We start from the raw sequence: 17924 nt of genomic DNA, 5'->3' as shown, positions 1-17924 counted from the left end.
CAAATATGGAAGTTGAAATGAAAGATTCTATTTACCGTCAACTTTTTCATTTACCTTTTTAATTTCGCTTTTGCCATACAACTATCTAAAAACTCACTTTTTTTCAATGTGAATTCATACTTTAATCGATAATCAATTTCCAGCAAAAATGAAATGACAAAAAGGTCAAATAAGCTAGATATGAAGACTTTTTGCTCTACCGAAGTAATGGTACTAAAAAGTGCTAAAATTGAAAGCCTTGACATGTATTCCAGAAACTCATGGTGCACCATTACAGCTCCTTACCTCGTTCCTTGCTTCTCTTCTATCATACATTCTAATGATTCAACCGAAGCCTCTTTCTTTTGTTTAAGTAGAATTTTAGCATCATATGGAGTGAAAATGCAAGTTTTATCAAATTGAATCTAGGCTGTCTAGGTGATCAAATATGACCTTTTGGGTGTGTGATTAACTTAACAATTGAAAAAAAAAATGATTAAATTACAAATTCTGCTCTTATGACTCCTGTCTAGGTTTTCAATTCATAGCAATTGATTAATATTCTAGATTTTCTTCCTTTAGCTGCAAATTATGGTAGTAAAAGTCTCTGTATGCAACAACAAAATTTATTACTATCTGTGTATGTAAACATATGGTCTAAAACAAAGCTCTTTCACACATTATACATAGAAAGGGACTGTCCCAGCTCCTGAAGAGGACAAAGAATGAGGGACTTTTTTTAATCCCCTTTATGGATCTTTATCCAATCTTTATCCAATTGATTTCTTCAAGCTCTCTCACTCTGAATAAATTTGAAAAGGGGAATAGTGCAATAGTAAGCTCCAAAACTCCTCGAGTCCAATAAAATCCCTTAATGTTTTTCTCGTTTCCTTTTCCTATGATATTGAGTGCCGCCTCTTATATCCTGCACATAATTGCATCATTATATGTTAGGGGAAGAAATCAAAAGCAAAAACCTCTTGAATTACAGATAAGCTAAAGTGCATTGAGTAATCCACAAGAATTCACATCTTACATCAGTGTTCTATACTCATTCCCTATACTCCAAATAAGATAAGTTTAAGAACACAACCTTTTCTTATCAATAATCATATATATAAGGTTGCTGAAACAGGGGATTCACGGCCGAGAGACAACTACATCTTCCTGTCATATTTTCCACATATTATCTTCTTTTTTAGGTAAGCTAAACATGCACATGGTCAGTTTTGAACCCATAACCAAACCTTCCACTAGGAGAAGGTGCAATTTAAGCTAGAGCTCCTTGGCCAAATGTTTCCAACATCCATATCATGGTTTAAGAGCTCCCTTCCTAGAGGATATGCCCTGAGCATGATTATTAGTTTGGTTGAATGAGATAGATAATTTATTACTAAAAGTCATGGTATGTGGAGATTTTGGGGTGGTAAGTTTAGGAATAGATATGAGACTGAATAAGTTAACAGATACCATCTCATTTGTCATACTTCATTGTACTGTCACCTGTGTATCATGTGAATGAATATTCAATGGGCTCCTTTGCTTTGCTTGTGTTTTCACACATTTAATAATATTTACTGGATTACCATGGTCACCTGAAAATCTGTTAAGTTTATCTTGAAGAGCATGTTTCAACTTTCAGTAGTGAAATTTGTCCATGAGTAATTTGTACAAGTGGCCCAATTTATCAGGCGAATGACTAAATACCCTCACTTGGGTTTGTTTAAATATATACTGCATCTGCGTATAAACAAAATCCAAAAATACGACTTCCTCACTTCATTCTTCCACTCTAATGCCCCTATAAGTATTGCAAACAAGCTTGATTCTAGAGTACCAATCCTAGAATTTGAAATGCAAAACCCTATTTTTGACCCCTAGCTCCTCCTTCTAGGAGAACGTATTTTTTGGAAAATTATACATTCCACACCAGTTCTATTATACTGCATCTCAAATTCAATGTGACACGAAAGGGAGAGAAAAAACAAAAAAGTTTTACAACAAATTGACCCACATCTAGGAGCCTTGGATATTCATTAAGCATGTGCAAGATTTATTTGCTTTTCAATAACTGTGGAAGGCTAATTCTGCCTGTAAGCTCAACAATGGTTATCAAATATTTCAAGATTCTTGATATGGATTATTTATGTCAAAAAAATACAACAAATTAATTATTAGAGATAATTGGAAGGAGAAACATACCAAGGAAGCTTAAAAGTATCTTTCCACCATCCTTGTTTTGACCCATTTGCTACTATTTTGTCCAACCGTACAATAATCTCAGAAAAAGTTGGCCTAACAACTGCTCTTTGATCCCAGCATTCCTCAATCAACCTGCATATGTAAAATTACGTATCAAAAGGCAGAACTTCTCAAATTTAACAAGAAAAAATAAATTCCATATGAGGTTGTCAAAGATTATTCATCACATTCATAAAAATTTTATACTGAAAGAAAATGAAAGCTCTGCAAGTTTTCATAAGTTGAAAGCATGACTTGCACTGAAATTCCAACACGTATTTTGAACTTGTTAAATTGAGGAAGTCAAATTAGAAGAAATCTTCTTAGTAACAAGAAGGATATCAAATAGAACTCCATGAATGGGAGTGACAGAGAATATCCATGAATTGCCAAGCACCCAATGGTCTTACTACCTCCATAAACCCTTCTTCTCTCATCCATGAAAAAGACCCATACCAAACCTGGATTTTCAAGCAACTGTCTAGGCAGTTTAAATCCCAATAACAAAGCATTGCCAACAAAAACCTTACAAGCTTACTGAATGTTCAAGAATTGCCCCAATTTTAAAAGACCCTATTACTGGGTTAACAAATTTCATCAAACTTGCAAAAGAAAATCGATTCTCAAATGCAGAATTATAAGGAAGGGGCATCTCAGCGAAGAAAGTTAAACATCTTGACATATTGCAAATTTGGTGAGTTATCTAGACAATCAAACTTACTCTTTTAGATCTGGAGGATAACTTTTTGCTTTGATCTTGAATGGTGGTCTCTTTCCTTCTAAACACAAAACTTTTGCAGCTTCTTCTGGAGACCTGGTACAGAGAGGTTGTGTACCCTCAATCATCTAGCCCATCAAAAAAAAGTAGAAAAAACAGGTGGTTAATAATGAGTAGCCACCAACATAAAACTATGAGATAAATATCCTACTGACATATTCAACAATAGGGAGGAAAAAAAAAAAAACCTTCATGTTGTAGAGGCAGATACATGCCAAACCAATTAAATCTCCCAAAACAGAATCAAATATATAAACTTACAAAGATATTACAAGTGAAGTCATTCACAGCTAGAAAATGGGTTAAAGAAAAAGCAAAACATACCTGGAATGAAGATATAAGAAACTGAGAAAGTGAAAATTATCCCAAATACTTCTTTGGATTTAAGTATTTAAACATGACAACCTATTAAGCATTTTAGCTCGTAAACAAGATTGTGAAAAGAAAAGTACCTCATACAAAATGAGACCAAAAGAATAGGCATCCACACTTCTGTCAAATATCTCATCTTTGTAAACCTCAGGTGCCATATATAAGTCTGAACCAATAAAACAAATAATTAATTGAGCCCATAGCAGCTAACCCCAGATTTTCTCAAGTAATTAATGTTTAGTATTGTACATCAAGTATATATTAACAAATAATATCTACAACCAATTACTCATCAATTAGTGCATACATTAAAACCAAATAGCATTTTCATCAATGGAATTGAAAGAAAACAAAAATTTAAAGAAGGGATATACTTAATATTCCAGGTTGGGTAGATTCTATTAATAACAAATTGCCTGTCTTGCACTGTTGGTAAAAGTGTGTTTATGCACAAGCACATTTGCAAAAGCTCACCTAAAGTGCGCTTTATTATTATTATTACTATTTTTGATAAGTACTAAGAAATAATAGAAAAAGAAACAAGAACTCCTATGTTCACGATGGTGAACACAAAGTATCTAAAACAATTACAACCAAACAACGAGAGAAACTAAGAGAATGCTGGAAATCCAAAATGGAAGTACAGTGTGAAAGAATAATATTATTTATTTTAAAAAAATTAACCAGATGCAATGTAGCAATAAGATCTTGGTGGTGTTGATATACACCATGGATTTGTCATACACAAGTCAATTTTATGGTATCATATCATTCACCTAAGCCCACCCCTCCACGCCTTTACAAATTCTAGACAGTAAATGCATTCGGGGAACACACTTCACATATGGATCATCCCAATCAAAGGCGACTCAAGTAGGAATGAAGTCACGAGGGAGGGCAACAATTTCAAGTTCTAGTTCACAACACTCCTCATGAGAGAGAGGCTGTTAATTTGGATGAAGTATATGAGGCAAATAATGAGCGTTACAAATCTAATGATGCTAATGATAATGGTCCTATGCTTAATGAGGATGATGATTATATTCTTTTAGGATTGCAACGCATTTTTTTTTTCTTCTTCTTTTTTTTTTTTTTTTTTTTTTTTTTTTTTTTTGTGGCATAGAAACCATTATTTCCCATTCTAGTACTTTTTTGCCTTTTTATTTTGGGTATATTGGATTCAACCATGAAATACACGTCTTGATTTTGATTATGGCTATCAAATAACATATTTGTACATATTGTGTAAAGCACAAAAGAATCAATTAAATATTATATTTCAATTTTATAAGATTATTTGATAACTTGATTGTTATATTGCCCACTAATAATTAATTTCAAATTTATTACATGATTTTTCAAAAATGCGCTCTTCAATTTAATCAGGTACTGCGCTTTGTGCCTAGGCTCCAAGAGGCCTTTGCACTTAAGTGCACCCGGCGCATTTATCAACATTGTAGTCTTGGGTCACTAGATTGGATAAGCATAATTGTTCACAGTTGGCATTTTGGCTACAAGTGTTAAACTGTGATTCTATTCAATTTAGCAAGAACATGCAATATCCATAAGAAAATCCATAGAACTTTGTTACTTATCCAATAAAAAACAAACAAACAAAAACATAGAAGAAATAGTTTTTCATGACAAAGAACTCCTTAGCAGCAAACGGTAACAATTCCAACTCTTTTTAACAAATCAAAAAGGACTTTACAAACCATCTTGGTTTGTTCAAATACTTGACTAAATCAAGACACCTCTCTTAGTTCAAATTCTGTTTTCATCTTTCTAAATTAGCTCAAGGAGTGTATTACACTAGGCCAACGAGATGTTCAAAATACAGAGTCTGAGAAACCAAATGGATTTTGAATCCGTAAAAAGATTACACTCTAATATTCATACTGTCAAAAGAAAAGACAATTTTATCTAGAGTGCACATTATGCTCTGTCCAATAAAGTATACTAAAAATCAAATGCAGGAGTTTCATGATATGGTGTATGCAAGAACTTACTTGAACGGTCAGCCCCTGGCTGCACTAGTTTTGCTTTGTCTGGTGACATTTTTGACAATCTGAGCAATCCAAATCCAGCAACCTTCAACTGACCCCCATTATCGAGCAAAATATTTCTGGCACCTTACCAAAATTTTTAACATTAAAGTATATCCCAACAAGAAAAACTCAATTTCAGTTTACAATTGCAATACCCATCAAATCAACTTTTGCATTTGGTTGCCTTACTTTGGCTTTAAGTCACAGTGGATGATTGGATCTGGTTTACATTCATGCAGATAATTCATGCCCCTGATAAGACAAATTTGACCAAGAACATGAATAAGCTGGAAATTTATGTCAAAAATATTAAGTAACTATAAACAGTTTGAGAAATTTCGTAGATATGTGCCAATTAAAAACAAAAGGCACGCTTAGAAAATTAGTATGTGTATGATATATGCAAGAAGCAGGGGTCACTTTTCTATTCAAAAGATAACATCCACAAAGCCTTTAGAATATGATTACAGCAAGATGGACATGCCTAGCAATATCAAGAGCAAATCTTAAAACTTTGGATGGAGAGAGACGCCCTTTCTTTAGAAGGTAACATGCCAAGTCACCCTGAAAATCACCACCATTATAAGCAATGTCAAATTTTGACTAAAATATTTAAATTCAAAAAAAAAAAAAAAAAAGTGAAAATTTCTAACAAATCAATGCAGCATTCCTCAGAATTTTAAAAAGTAGGCTAAATCTATTCTGGGTAGAGAAAAATTAATCAACCCAAGAAAAAACTCCTCCCAAAAGATTTTCATTTTCACAGTAATCCACAGGTGTCCTGGACAAGGAATTATCTGCAACTGGTATGGAATGAATGTTATGGGTTCAAAATCTGTGATTTGATCAGAAGAGAGTGAGAGAGAGGAAAAAAGGGAGTTAAACCTATAGTAGGCCACAACTGAAAAATAGAAAACTAGTGCAACATGACAATTAAAATGCAACAATAAAATATCACAACCTCCAAATAAGAAGGCTTACAATTCAAAACAGAAAGTAGTTGTTGAACATGGCAACTATAAGAGTTGAATGTATTAGATAAGCATCCACTTAGCAAGGGAGAGACTATTCAAGTCTCCTCCTTCTCTACTCTACTTTTCTCCACTCTAGTTAGTGTGTTCATATGCTACCAAAAAATAATCTTTACACAGAAACACATGCATATTCCCCATCCTCACCCTAGGAGGGTGGGGAAGAGAGAGAGAGAGAGATACTTGCTTACTTTTGAATGATACTCTGAAACAATCATCATGGGTATGTTTTGGGTAACAGCTCCAACAAACTGAACCACATTAGGATGCCGGACCTTTTCTAACAATGTAAGCTCATGTTTGAAAGCACTTCTGTTAAAAGTAAGAAAAATAAGGATGTCAAAATAATGTCCTACAGCTACCTAATAAAAAAAACCAAGAAATCTAATAATCCTGCTGAACCAAACTCTATTAATTAACCATAAATAAACTTTAACAAAAAAAAAAAAAAATGTATAAACAATATAAGTAATGTTATTTGGAATGGTTTGACTGAACAAAGTCGCATACTTTGACAAACAAGATGAAAACAGTCTGTACACCATGACACTGGATAGCTAATGTACTCATGACAAAAATAAAGTGTGTGCTGCATACAGAGACTTATAGTTCATGTTCAGTCACTTCAAGGTGAAGAATGTGACAATCAGTTAGATCAGGAAAGTAACTAATCTAAAGCTTTCTATCAGTTGGTGCCGAGTTATCAATAAAAGGCCTAGCGACCAAAAAGATGACAATACTGCCAACTTCCAGAGAATGACTCAAACAACGCCAGAAAAGAATATAAGAGAAAATAAACAGTAAGTCAAGTCCTTCACTGACTCCTAGAGGAAAAATATGTGTCATTATAGCACTTTTTTAGATGCCTAGATGATATAAAAAAACAAGTGGTTGTATGTCCAGAAAGTAACTGAAGGCTTTATACTCTTCCCCTTCTTCAGATTTTTTGGCCCCAAAGCAAGTTCATATTCATTTTTTGGGGGGGGGGGGGGGGGGGGGGGGGGGTGTGGTGGGGGGGGGGGGGGGGGGGGAAGAAGAACAAGAAGAAAATAATTTCTTTTACTGTCCCTTGGAAATTCCTTGGGGGAGACAAGATCACCAACACATAGTCATTAAAAAATCCACATAGTTCATCAGCTTCCATAGCACCAAAGATCCTATGAATTTGCCTTACCACCTCCATTGATTGAAGGATATATGCATTCATGGTTTGGCTCTTTTGGCTTTCAAAATCTTCCCCAGATTTTCATTCTTTAGAAATCCATACAAACAAGGGAATAATTGTAAATCAAAACCAGTATTTGATTGGTTTAAATGCAAAAATAAAATGTCAAAAATATTAGTTCCCCTATTCCAGGAGTATCCCACATCCATGCATAGCATGAGCAAGTAATCTACTTATGTACATCATCAAGGCACCCTAGTAATCTGAAATCAGAAATCATATTTAGACACAAAAGCAGCATTAGCCCATCCTTTGTGACATGTGAAGTCAACTAAGCTTTTCTTTTAAATGATAGACATCAGTTACATGAGTCCTCTGACTAATTGTGTTCCACTACCTGAATTCTATTTTGCCACTCAACTCTATCTAAAGTCATCCACTTGGTTACATCTTTGGTGACCATATCATTTGTAATCACTTCTACCCATATAAACTTTGATCTGCCTTTGATCCTTTGCAACTTAAACCCCTATTAGACCTTCCTACTTCCCAAAATGCAAAATAATTTTGCAATGTAAATGAAAATCTAGACAAGAATCAGGGTGCAATACAGAGGTCCTTGTCAGAACAAAAATGAATAATGTAATTATGCTAGCTATAAAGTGAGATCCTATATAGTTTAGAACGGAACAGAAGTGAAGTTGAGTCTTAATAGTTTATATTAGGATTTAAAGAATACTTGAATAAGCTACTTTAAGGACTAATCCTACATATAGGAGGAAAACACTCAAAATTGGATGAAAGCATACATGCTCTCAGGGTCAGAATAGCTGTCCTTGTCAAGTATCTTTACGGATACCTTTGTACCATTCCATTTAGCCACTTGATATGTTCCCTGCAAAGAGATAAATGAACAAAGTTATCCATAAAAATATTTCAGATGGCTTCATTAGCTCAATTTTAACATAATATTGAAGGGAGAGAATAATTATCACAAACAGAACATTCAAGAAAAGAAGGGATTGAAGAAACATCCAGAGATTTATCAAGATACAAAGCATTCTCCTTGCAAATTTTTTTAAAGAATTTTCAATCCATGGACAGTAGAACTAAGGATAATATTGAAGAAGCAAGCAAACATTATATCATAACACAATATGACTCTGAAAAGGAAAGAATTAAATCACCTATACAAGCAAGATTTGTCTGACAATTTAGCATTGCAGCATACATCAAGCTATTAGGTTCACACACCATCATTGGCATAGTGGCCTTACAAGTAATAACCAGATACACTCTTAAGGAAGAATAGGTATATATCTCCTAAAGTTTACATTCCAGGTTATCATGGACAAGTTGTATACTACATGATTAAAGCAAACAATGACTATCACTTTCCAGGACTAACAAGAGAAATCATTTCTAGCATATGGAGCATGCTGCACAAGTTAAAATAAATATGATTTCTCAACAGATATCTCAACATATGACAAATTAGCAGCTTGTTGACCACTTACAAAATTTACAAAAACTGATGCAAAGAGTCGTGCATGATATAGAGCAATGCACCAAGAACAAATTATTCCTTGAAAATTTTTTCAAAGAGCCCCCAGCCCTCCCTCAAAAAACAGAAAAAAGAAAAAAAAAAGAAAAAAAAAAAGCAGCCTATATGCATCATTATGCCTCCCATACAAATCAGTGCTGATTAAAGAGAACTACATGTGAGTTTCCAAAACATCACCAATCTACTGATAGTTAAGGGAACAGGACCATACCTTTGAAATTTTATCACCCTTCCGAATTTGAAGCTCGAGTGGATTAAGCTCATACTCTGGAACTTCTCGAGGATTCGCAACAGCCATTGGTGTCTTCCTGGTTTTCTAAAAGTATGCAGAATACTAATTTATAAATCTCTAACAGGCATGAAGTCTAACATAAAAAGTAAATAAATAAAACATTCATATTGTACCGGTGCTTTGGCTCCACGGGCCTTTAAAATATTGTAAACGTCCATATGTCCATAATACTTAGCATCAGCAGCTGCCTGTCCAGATAAAGAGCGCTTAACATAAAGGCCAAATTGAAAGGAAAGACAGCAGAGAAGACATTAATTGGACACCTTTCATAACACTGCAAAATTTAGTTCTCCCTCAATCTATAGAATGGCCAAAAGACGGAAAGTAAAAGATGAAAGCAACTCGGATTAACATACAAATGTATGTTGAGCGTGCTCGTGCGTGCGTGTACGAGCTGACAGACAAAATGAAACCCAATTAAAAACCAATATGCACAGAATGAACCCACATGCACAGAACATAGATCGAGTTGGGAACTATGTGTCACTTAGGCGGTCAATATGCAGTAGCATGAAGACCATAGACACAAAAACCAATTAAAGTAAAATGTAGTCTTTAGAACCTGAATACATACATGCTTCTTGACCCAATTGTGAAGAATCCAAACTTAGAATTCTATCAAACATATACATATACAAAAATGCTCATTGAATCCCCCACCCCCACCTTAAAAAAGGATAATTATGTTTTACCCATCTATAGTTTAGAACAAACTTGGTGTGCCAACCTATAATCTAAAAAGATGCACTTTGCTCACTCCATCTACAATTCCTTAATAAAAATTAGCTCAAAATCATTAAAACCCACATTTTAAAGGAAAAATTACCAAAAGTACAACTTTTTAAACCAAGTTTCCACAAATTAAATTCAACCCAAACCACATATAAACAAAATGTAATTAACCAATTCCACCTACCCACCCCCAAAAACCAAAAAAAAAAATTAAAATTAAAAAAATGTAATTTAAAAAGAAAAAAAAAAAAAACCTGCAAATAAGCTCTAACTCAAATGACACTTCCTTAACTAATAGAAAGGTTGTGAATTCAAAACTCATAAATGCGTGCACACGTAATTAATTAATTAATTAATAATTAATTTAGAATAAAATTTTTTAAAAAAATACTAAAAGATAATGGGAGTAGTTAGTACCGTACTCCCCCAGCGATCACGAGCATCAATATTGGCCTTTCTGCTGAGCAAGAGCTTAACAACCTCAACATGTCCTTCACACGCCGCAATATGCAACGCAGTCCTCCCATCCAAGTCAATGCTATTCACGTCAATCCCTTCCTCATTCAACAAATCCTCCACTCCTTTCGTGTCGCCTCTACACGCCATGAACAGCAGCTGCATCGTCGCGTCCAAGTTCTCCGGCACGGTGAGGTCCGCGCTCTCCCCGTCCCCGCTGTCGCTCTCTCCTCCCTGGCCCCCACGCCGTATTGGATCCAGCGACGACTGCCGTCCGAAGCTGAACCGCTGATTGTTCCGCCGCGGATCCAGCGAAGCCTGCCGCGTGAACTGCCGGCTCAGCGTCTTCCGCAGCGAACCCGTCGAGAATTGCCGCGATATCCCTCGCTTCAATTGCGACGCTAAATTCTCCATTACTTTTTTAAAAAAAAAAATTCTAATTCCAATACTTAAATACAAACAACAATTTTACACTTACATAATATGATATGATACACTATGATATTATTTAAACTCGGATCGAGAGCAGATTGATTTCTCGAGAGCTCTCGATACCGAGAGAGAATGAATGGGAGAGTTTGAGTTTGTGAAAATAAAATTAGACAAGATTTGAGAAAGTGGAGAGGTTTTGAGATCCAAGTAAAGCGGTTGAGAGTGAGAGAGAGATGGTTTTAATTTTTTGTACTCGTTAGTTCCACACAAATAGAGCGGAAAAAAAGGCCGTTAATAAATAAGTGTTGTTTTTTTGTTTGTTTGTTATTAGGAGCTGGAACCAGACGTATAAAACGCGGCAAACGTTGACGGTTGGTTCTTCGTGTTACTTGCAATGCCGTACCTTATGTATATGGGTAATGGGTAGTAATAGTGCGATTTAAATTTTCAAGGGTAGATATGGTGTCTTTTTTTTTGGGTGAGTGGAAAACAGTCGTTATTATTATTAATTTTTTTGTTTTTTGTTTTTTTGGATCCATATTTTACGTCAACTTCTGTATTGTTTCTTGTGCCACGACAGTTACGTCGATATCGTTTTTACGGGTTTGTTTCTATTTCAAGATTAGATTTTAGGAACGTAAATGGTATATGTAATCTGTTACTTTACTAAAATTTTCATTTTAATAATATGGGTGTTAGACTAGTGGATAACTTTATAAAAATATTAATAATCTTGTCTCGAGAAATGTAATAAATAGATCGTGTTTGAAAGACACGAGAATAAAATATATTTTTGGCTTTTAAAAATTGAGATTTAGCTTTTCTCAAGTCTTTTTTAAAAATGAATTTTATTTTGTTTTAATGAGGGTCTGCTATATCACTCAAGGATCAAAACTTACTACTATTTTTTATTGTATATTTAAAACAAAATGATATGTATGGTTAAAAACCTTAAAAATTTGATTGTTTTTTTCTATCTTTTATCTCAAAAGAATAAAAAAAAGAAAAGAAAAAAAGGAGGATTGTTTTTCTTTTTGGCCTTTAATGTTTTAAAGTCTTCATTTTGCGTTTTCGTATTTGCTTTTGTTTTTTCTTCTTAAAAAATAGATTCTTTTGTTTTCATATTGGGTTGTCATCCGTTTCCATTAATGATGGTTTGATTGTTGAGTGTTCATGTTTATTTACTTTAGGAAATATTAGTTCTAAAATGTTGTGAAAAAAGATATGTATAAAATGACGGTCACTATACACATAGAAATTGACGATGGGGCTAACATGAAGACGGAATCAAACATTTCGCCTCTTTATATTTGCTTTCACTTTCATTAGGTTGTCGTTTATTTCTATTAATAATTCAATCGTTGATTTCCTTTATGTTTAATTGTTTTAGGAAATACTAGTTATAAAATGTCATGGAATGCAGAGATTTCCTTCTTCTAGGCAAAAAAAAAAAAAAAAAAAAAATTGAAAGCTCACTATACTCACGGAAATGGACAGTAACTTAGTATGACCAATATGAAGAAAAAATTGAACATAAAGGACCAAAATAAAAATTTTGAAACACAAATGACCAAAGTAAAAACAACCCAAAGCTTTAAGGGACAAAAATATACTTTAATATTTTTACTACCTTTTCGAAATATATTTAGTAAAATAATAAAACTTAAAAGTTATTTTAAGAAGTAAACTTTCCTATATCTTTCAACACTGAATTTGTCTCGTGGAGAAGACTAGATGTAGGTTTTAGTGAAACCCGTCTCTTCATGTTTTGTGTAACTAGTAATTCAATGTTATAAAGATTATATGTCAAAATAGTTTTAAACTGTCTTAATTAATAAAATAATTTATGAAATAGTATTATTAAACAAAAATATTGCCAAAAGTGTTGTGTCCTATACTTATCCTTTTTATAAATCCCATAATTGATCCGCATGGTATTATATTATGCCGCCTGCTGAGTCAGGGCAGATGGGTCTTACAAAATTAGAGTTTCATGTTTGATATCTAAGTAAGATTTTAATGGCGGTCACATGGTTTAAAAGGTAGGAGATAAAAAAGTGAGAAAGAAAAAAATTTGAAAGGACACTAGGCGAAAGAAAAAGAAAAAGTAATTAGGTAAACAATTTTTTTTTTTTAATAACCTGCAAACCTAAAATAATGGGTGCAAGTATTCAAGATGGCTTTAGGGTCTTCATGCTTATTACAACAAAAATGACTTTTAAGCCTAACAACAAGCTTAGCAGTAGTATGGATTGCAAAATTTAGTTTTCTCCAAACACAACCAAACTTAATTACAACTAAAGAAATATTTTTTAAGTTCAAGTGAATTATAAATAATAATAATAATAATAGGTTGGGTAAGCAATTACTAGTAATAATTATATTTCACTTGCATGTCGGCTTACGAGTTAAATTTGAGCTATTATTGAGAAGTCCCGTAATTTGTATCAAATTAAGATTTATTGTCTTCTACCAAAAAATGAAGATTTATTGTGGAGAGGAGAGAGAGTGAATTCCACGCACAAATTTAAGAATTTCCCAATGACCAAACATGAAATAAAGTCAAAGTGCGTTATTACTTATTAGTTGAAATTTGAAAGTATATCTAATACAAGTTGATGTAGTTGATTTGGTCAAGTTTCAAGATATATAATAATGATAAAAGCGATTGATACAATATTGTCAACTATAACGTACGTTTTTGGAATTTGGATAGAATACTTTTCAAACTCTTATGTCAAATCTTAAAGAAGACATTCCAAATATCTTATTAAGACTTAGGGCACAATGGCACATGGTTTAGAAGGTCCGAGATAGACTGATTTCTCAGCATAAATGTAGGTTTTTTTTTTTTTTTTTTTTTTTTTTTAATTATTAAAGGATGACAGAATAGTGAGAAGAAAAAAAAAATGGAAAATTTGATAAAAGAGGTGGAAATATAAAGAGAAAACAACGCATATGTATTATATTACATTTTAAATATTAAGCTATTTAATATATTTTACAAAGATGAAAGAGTATTAAATGTTTTTTTTAATATCCCATATTAAATTATATTTTTCCCTTATACCATCCATGCTTAGTGTCTGTTTGGCAAAGATCTATTTATGGATCTTACTGTATTATTTCAACTAACTTTTACATTTATCAGTTTCAGCAAAATAAGTAGATTTCAAACAGACTCTAAGTGTGAATATTAAAAAAATGGAATGTATAGTCCAATAATTGAATTAGAAAATTAACGCAATAAATAGGTTTATGGTGTAACATAGGTAATAACCTCTCTTTTTTTTTTTTTTTTTTTTTTTTTTTTTTTGGATAAGAACAAACAATAGAGTTTAAGCATCTATCTCTAGGGTCTACACTATATAAGAAAGTAATTAGTGTGATTTTTTTTTTAAGAATCAAGTAAGTAGTGTTTTTTAAGAAGAAGTAATTAATGTAACTTGAGCCTAACATGTAGATGAATATGTTTATGTATTATTTAGCAACAAAAAATGTTAATAAGCATCTTTGAAAGGTTTTTTTTTTTTTTTTTTTTTTTCTATGAATGTCTTAATTAATTATTTAAAAAAAAAGGAAAAAATGCTTTAATTAATTGAGTAGTTAAGTCTCATATTATACTAGCCACATACTAGATAGTAACAATATTGAGTGAGTAATTAATACAATATCATTTTGTTTTAACTCATCATCAAATTAAATTATAATGTATTGTATTAAATCCTCACAAAGAGACTCCTCTAATCATCAAGAAATTAATGTTCAAATATATACTTATTTTGATTCAACATGTTGAGCATATATGATAATGATACTCAAAGCCAATAGCATGCAAACAAACTATCTTGGTAAATAAGTTTTTTTTTTTTTTTGGTTAAATAAGTGCTAGCTGCTGTTGTTGTTGTTGTTGTTTTTTTGGTTAGGAGCTGGAACCAGACATTTAAACGCGGCAAGAGTTGATATGGTGTCTTTTTGTGTGAGTGGAAAACAGTCGTGTGATTTTTGTTTCTGGATCCATGTTTTACGTCAATTTTTTTTATTCTTGTGTCACAACAGTTACGTCAATATCGTTTTTACGTTCATCAAAAATTTAAAAAATAAAAATAAAAAAAATCGTTTTACGAATTCGTTTCGCTATTTTCAAATCTTATCTAGTTTATAATTTATGGTCAAGAATCAAGATTAGATTTTAAAGGTATAATCTGTTGCTTCATATATAATTTTCAATTTAATAATATTATGATAATGATACTCAAAGCCAATAGCATGCAAACAAACTATCTTGATAAATAAGTTTTTTTTTTCTTTTTTTGGTTAAATAAGTGCTAGCTGCTGTTGTTGTTGTTGTTGTTTTTTTGGTTAGGAGCTGGAACCAGACATTTAAACGCGGCAAAAGTTGATATGGTGTCTTTTTGTGTGAGTGGAAAACAGTCGTGTGATTTTTGTTTCTGGATCCATGTTTTACGTCAATTTTTTTTATTCTTGTGTCACAACAGTTACGTCAATATCGTTTTTACGTTCATCAAAAATTTAAAAAATAAAAATAAAAAAATCGTTTTACGAATTCGTTTCGCTATTTTCAAATCTTATCTAGTTTATAATTTATGGTCAAGAATCAAGATTAGATTTTAAAGGTATAATCTGTTCATCAAAAATTTAAAAAATAAAAATAAAAAAATCGTTTTACGAATTCGTTTCGCTATTTTCAAATCTTATCTAGTTTATAATTTATGGTCAAGAATCAAGATTAGATTTTAAAGGTATAATCTGTTGCTTCATATATAATTTTCAATTTAATAATATTATTAATTGAATAGTATTATTAAACAAAAATATTGCCAAAAGCGTTGTGTCCTATACTCACCCTTTTTATAAATCCTTTAATTGATCCGCATGGCTTAAAAATTACTATTTTTCTGACTTACGAATTGTGACATTTTTGTTCTCCGCAACATTTTATGTTTATAAAACTAAAAACAATTTTTTAATTTATCCAAATAGTATTATAATAGGACAAAACTTAAGTATAGTACTTTAGATGTCATTCCTTAAGTTCCCTTCTTAAAATTTAGTCATGTGGCTACTTAACTAAAAAATAGTCTTCCATTCCATAAAAAAAAAAAAAAAAAAAAAAAAAAAAAAATGGCAGAATTTTAAAAGAAAAAACTAAAGAACAATACCTAAGTACTGTACTTAAATCTTGTCTATTATAATAGTACCAATCGCGGTATTATTATGTTACCTTTTGAGTAAGGGCACATGGGTCTTACAAAACTAGAGTTCATGTTTAATATCTGCGTAAGATTTTAATGGCGGGCACATGGTTTAAAAGGTAGGAGATAGAAAAGTGAGAAAATTTTTCTTTTATAACCTGCAAACTTCATTAATTAAGTCAAACAAAGACGCCTAAAGTCTTGCCCATTATAATAGTACCAATCGCGGTATTATTATGTTGCCTCCTGAGTAAGGGCACATGAGTCTTACAAAACTAGAGTTCATGTTTAATATTTGATTAAGATTTTAATGGCGGGCACATGGTTTAAAAAGTAGGAGATAGAAAAGTGAGAAAGAAAAAAATTGAAAGGTCACTAGGGGAAGGAAAAAGAAAAAGTAATTAGATAAACAATTTTTTTTTTTTTTTTTTTTTTTTTTTTGTAACTGCAAACTTCATTAATTAAGTCAAACAAAGACACCTAAAATAATGCATGCAAGTATCCAAGATGACTTTAGGGGCTTCATGCTTATTACAACAAAATTGGCTTTTAATCCCTAACAACAAGCTTAGCAGTAGCATGGATTGCAGAATTTAGTTTTCTCCTAACCCAACCAAACTTACAACTAGAGAAAGATTTTTTAAGTTCAAGTGAATTACAAATAATCTATATATATATATATAAAATTAAATAAAGGCAAAGTTGAGAGAAAATCTAATTAGATTTTAAATTGTATTTCAATTGTTATCTAATTTTGTACCATGTGTCCTATTTAAGTTTTTAAATTTTTTATTATATGTGAGTTAATGTTCTGCAAAAGATGAAGAGTTTTATATAAATAAATCATCAAAAACCCAATAAAAATTGAAAAAAAATAATAAACTAGTGTATATCCAAAAAAAACTAAAAAAGAAAAAGAAAAAGAAAAGAAAGTGATAAAGACTAGATAGTAAAACTCATATATAACTTAAAAAAAAAAAGTGTAATTAGATATAATTTGAATTCATATATATATATATATGTAAGTGTGATTATTTTTATTATACTATGCATATAAACGAGTTATACAATAATAGTCTTGCATGTCGGCCATACTTTGTATAAAATTAAGATTTATTGTGGGGAGGAGTGAGTGATTTCCACGCACAAATTTAAGAATTTCACAATGACCAAGCATTAAATAAAGTCAAGTACATAATTAGTTGAAATTTGAAAGTATATATAATAAAAGTGATGTAGTTGATTTGGTCAAGTTTCACGTTATATAATAATGATAAAATTAAAGCAATTGATACAATATTGTCAACTCTAACATGTAGATGAATATGTTTATGTATTATTTAGCAACAAAAAATCTTAATAAGCATCTTTGAAAAGTTTTTTTTTTTTTTTTTTTTCTATGAATGTCTTAATTAATTATTTAAAAAAATAAGAAAATTTTATTTAATTAATTGAGCAGTTAAGTCTCATATTATATTAGCCACATACTATGATTGAGTAATTAATACAATATCATTTTGTTTTAACTCATCAACTTAAATTTTAATGTATTGAATTAAATCCTCACAAAGAGAGTCAAGAGACTCACTCCTCTAATTATCAAGAAATTAATGTTCAA

The 17924-nt window shown here is 31.7% G+C and overlaps 1 protein-coding gene across 2 annotated transcripts; it reads right to left on the bottom strand.

Moving 5' to 3' along the window:
* Positions 1-587: 587 nt before the first annotated feature.
* LOC126704391 (integrin-linked protein kinase 1-like) lies at positions 588-11392 on the bottom strand. 2 transcript variants are annotated; one of them, XM_050403380.1, is made up of 12 exons: positions 10620-11379; positions 9584-9658; positions 9390-9494; positions 8424-8509; positions 6641-6761; positions 5903-5982; positions 5608-5670; positions 5380-5495; positions 3451-3536; positions 2942-3066; positions 2182-2313; positions 588-904 (listed from the first exon to the last, which is right to left on the bottom strand). In XM_050403380.1, the coding sequence occupies exons 1-12, from the start codon at positions 11070-11072 to the stop codon at positions 898-900; spliced, it is 1449 nt and encodes a 482-aa protein (XP_050259337.1). In that variant the 5' UTR covers positions 11073-11379; the 3' UTR covers positions 588-897. The 2 variants fall into 2 exon arrangements, with proteins under 2 accessions (XP_050259337.1, XP_050259336.1); XM_050403379.1 differs by lacking the exon at positions 588-904 and having other exon boundaries at positions 1607-2313; positions 10620-11392.
* Between the last annotated feature and the right edge of the window lie 6532 nt (positions 11393-17924).

This window comes from Quercus robur, chromosome 10 (assembly GCF_932294415.1).
Source record: "Quercus robur chromosome 10, dhQueRobu3.1, whole genome shotgun sequence".
Taxonomy (NCBI): Eukaryota; Viridiplantae; Streptophyta; class Magnoliopsida; order Fagales; family Fagaceae; genus Quercus; species Quercus robur.
The sequence above is the reverse complement of the archived record's forward strand: the minus strand, read 5'-3'. Positions and strand labels throughout refer to the sequence as shown.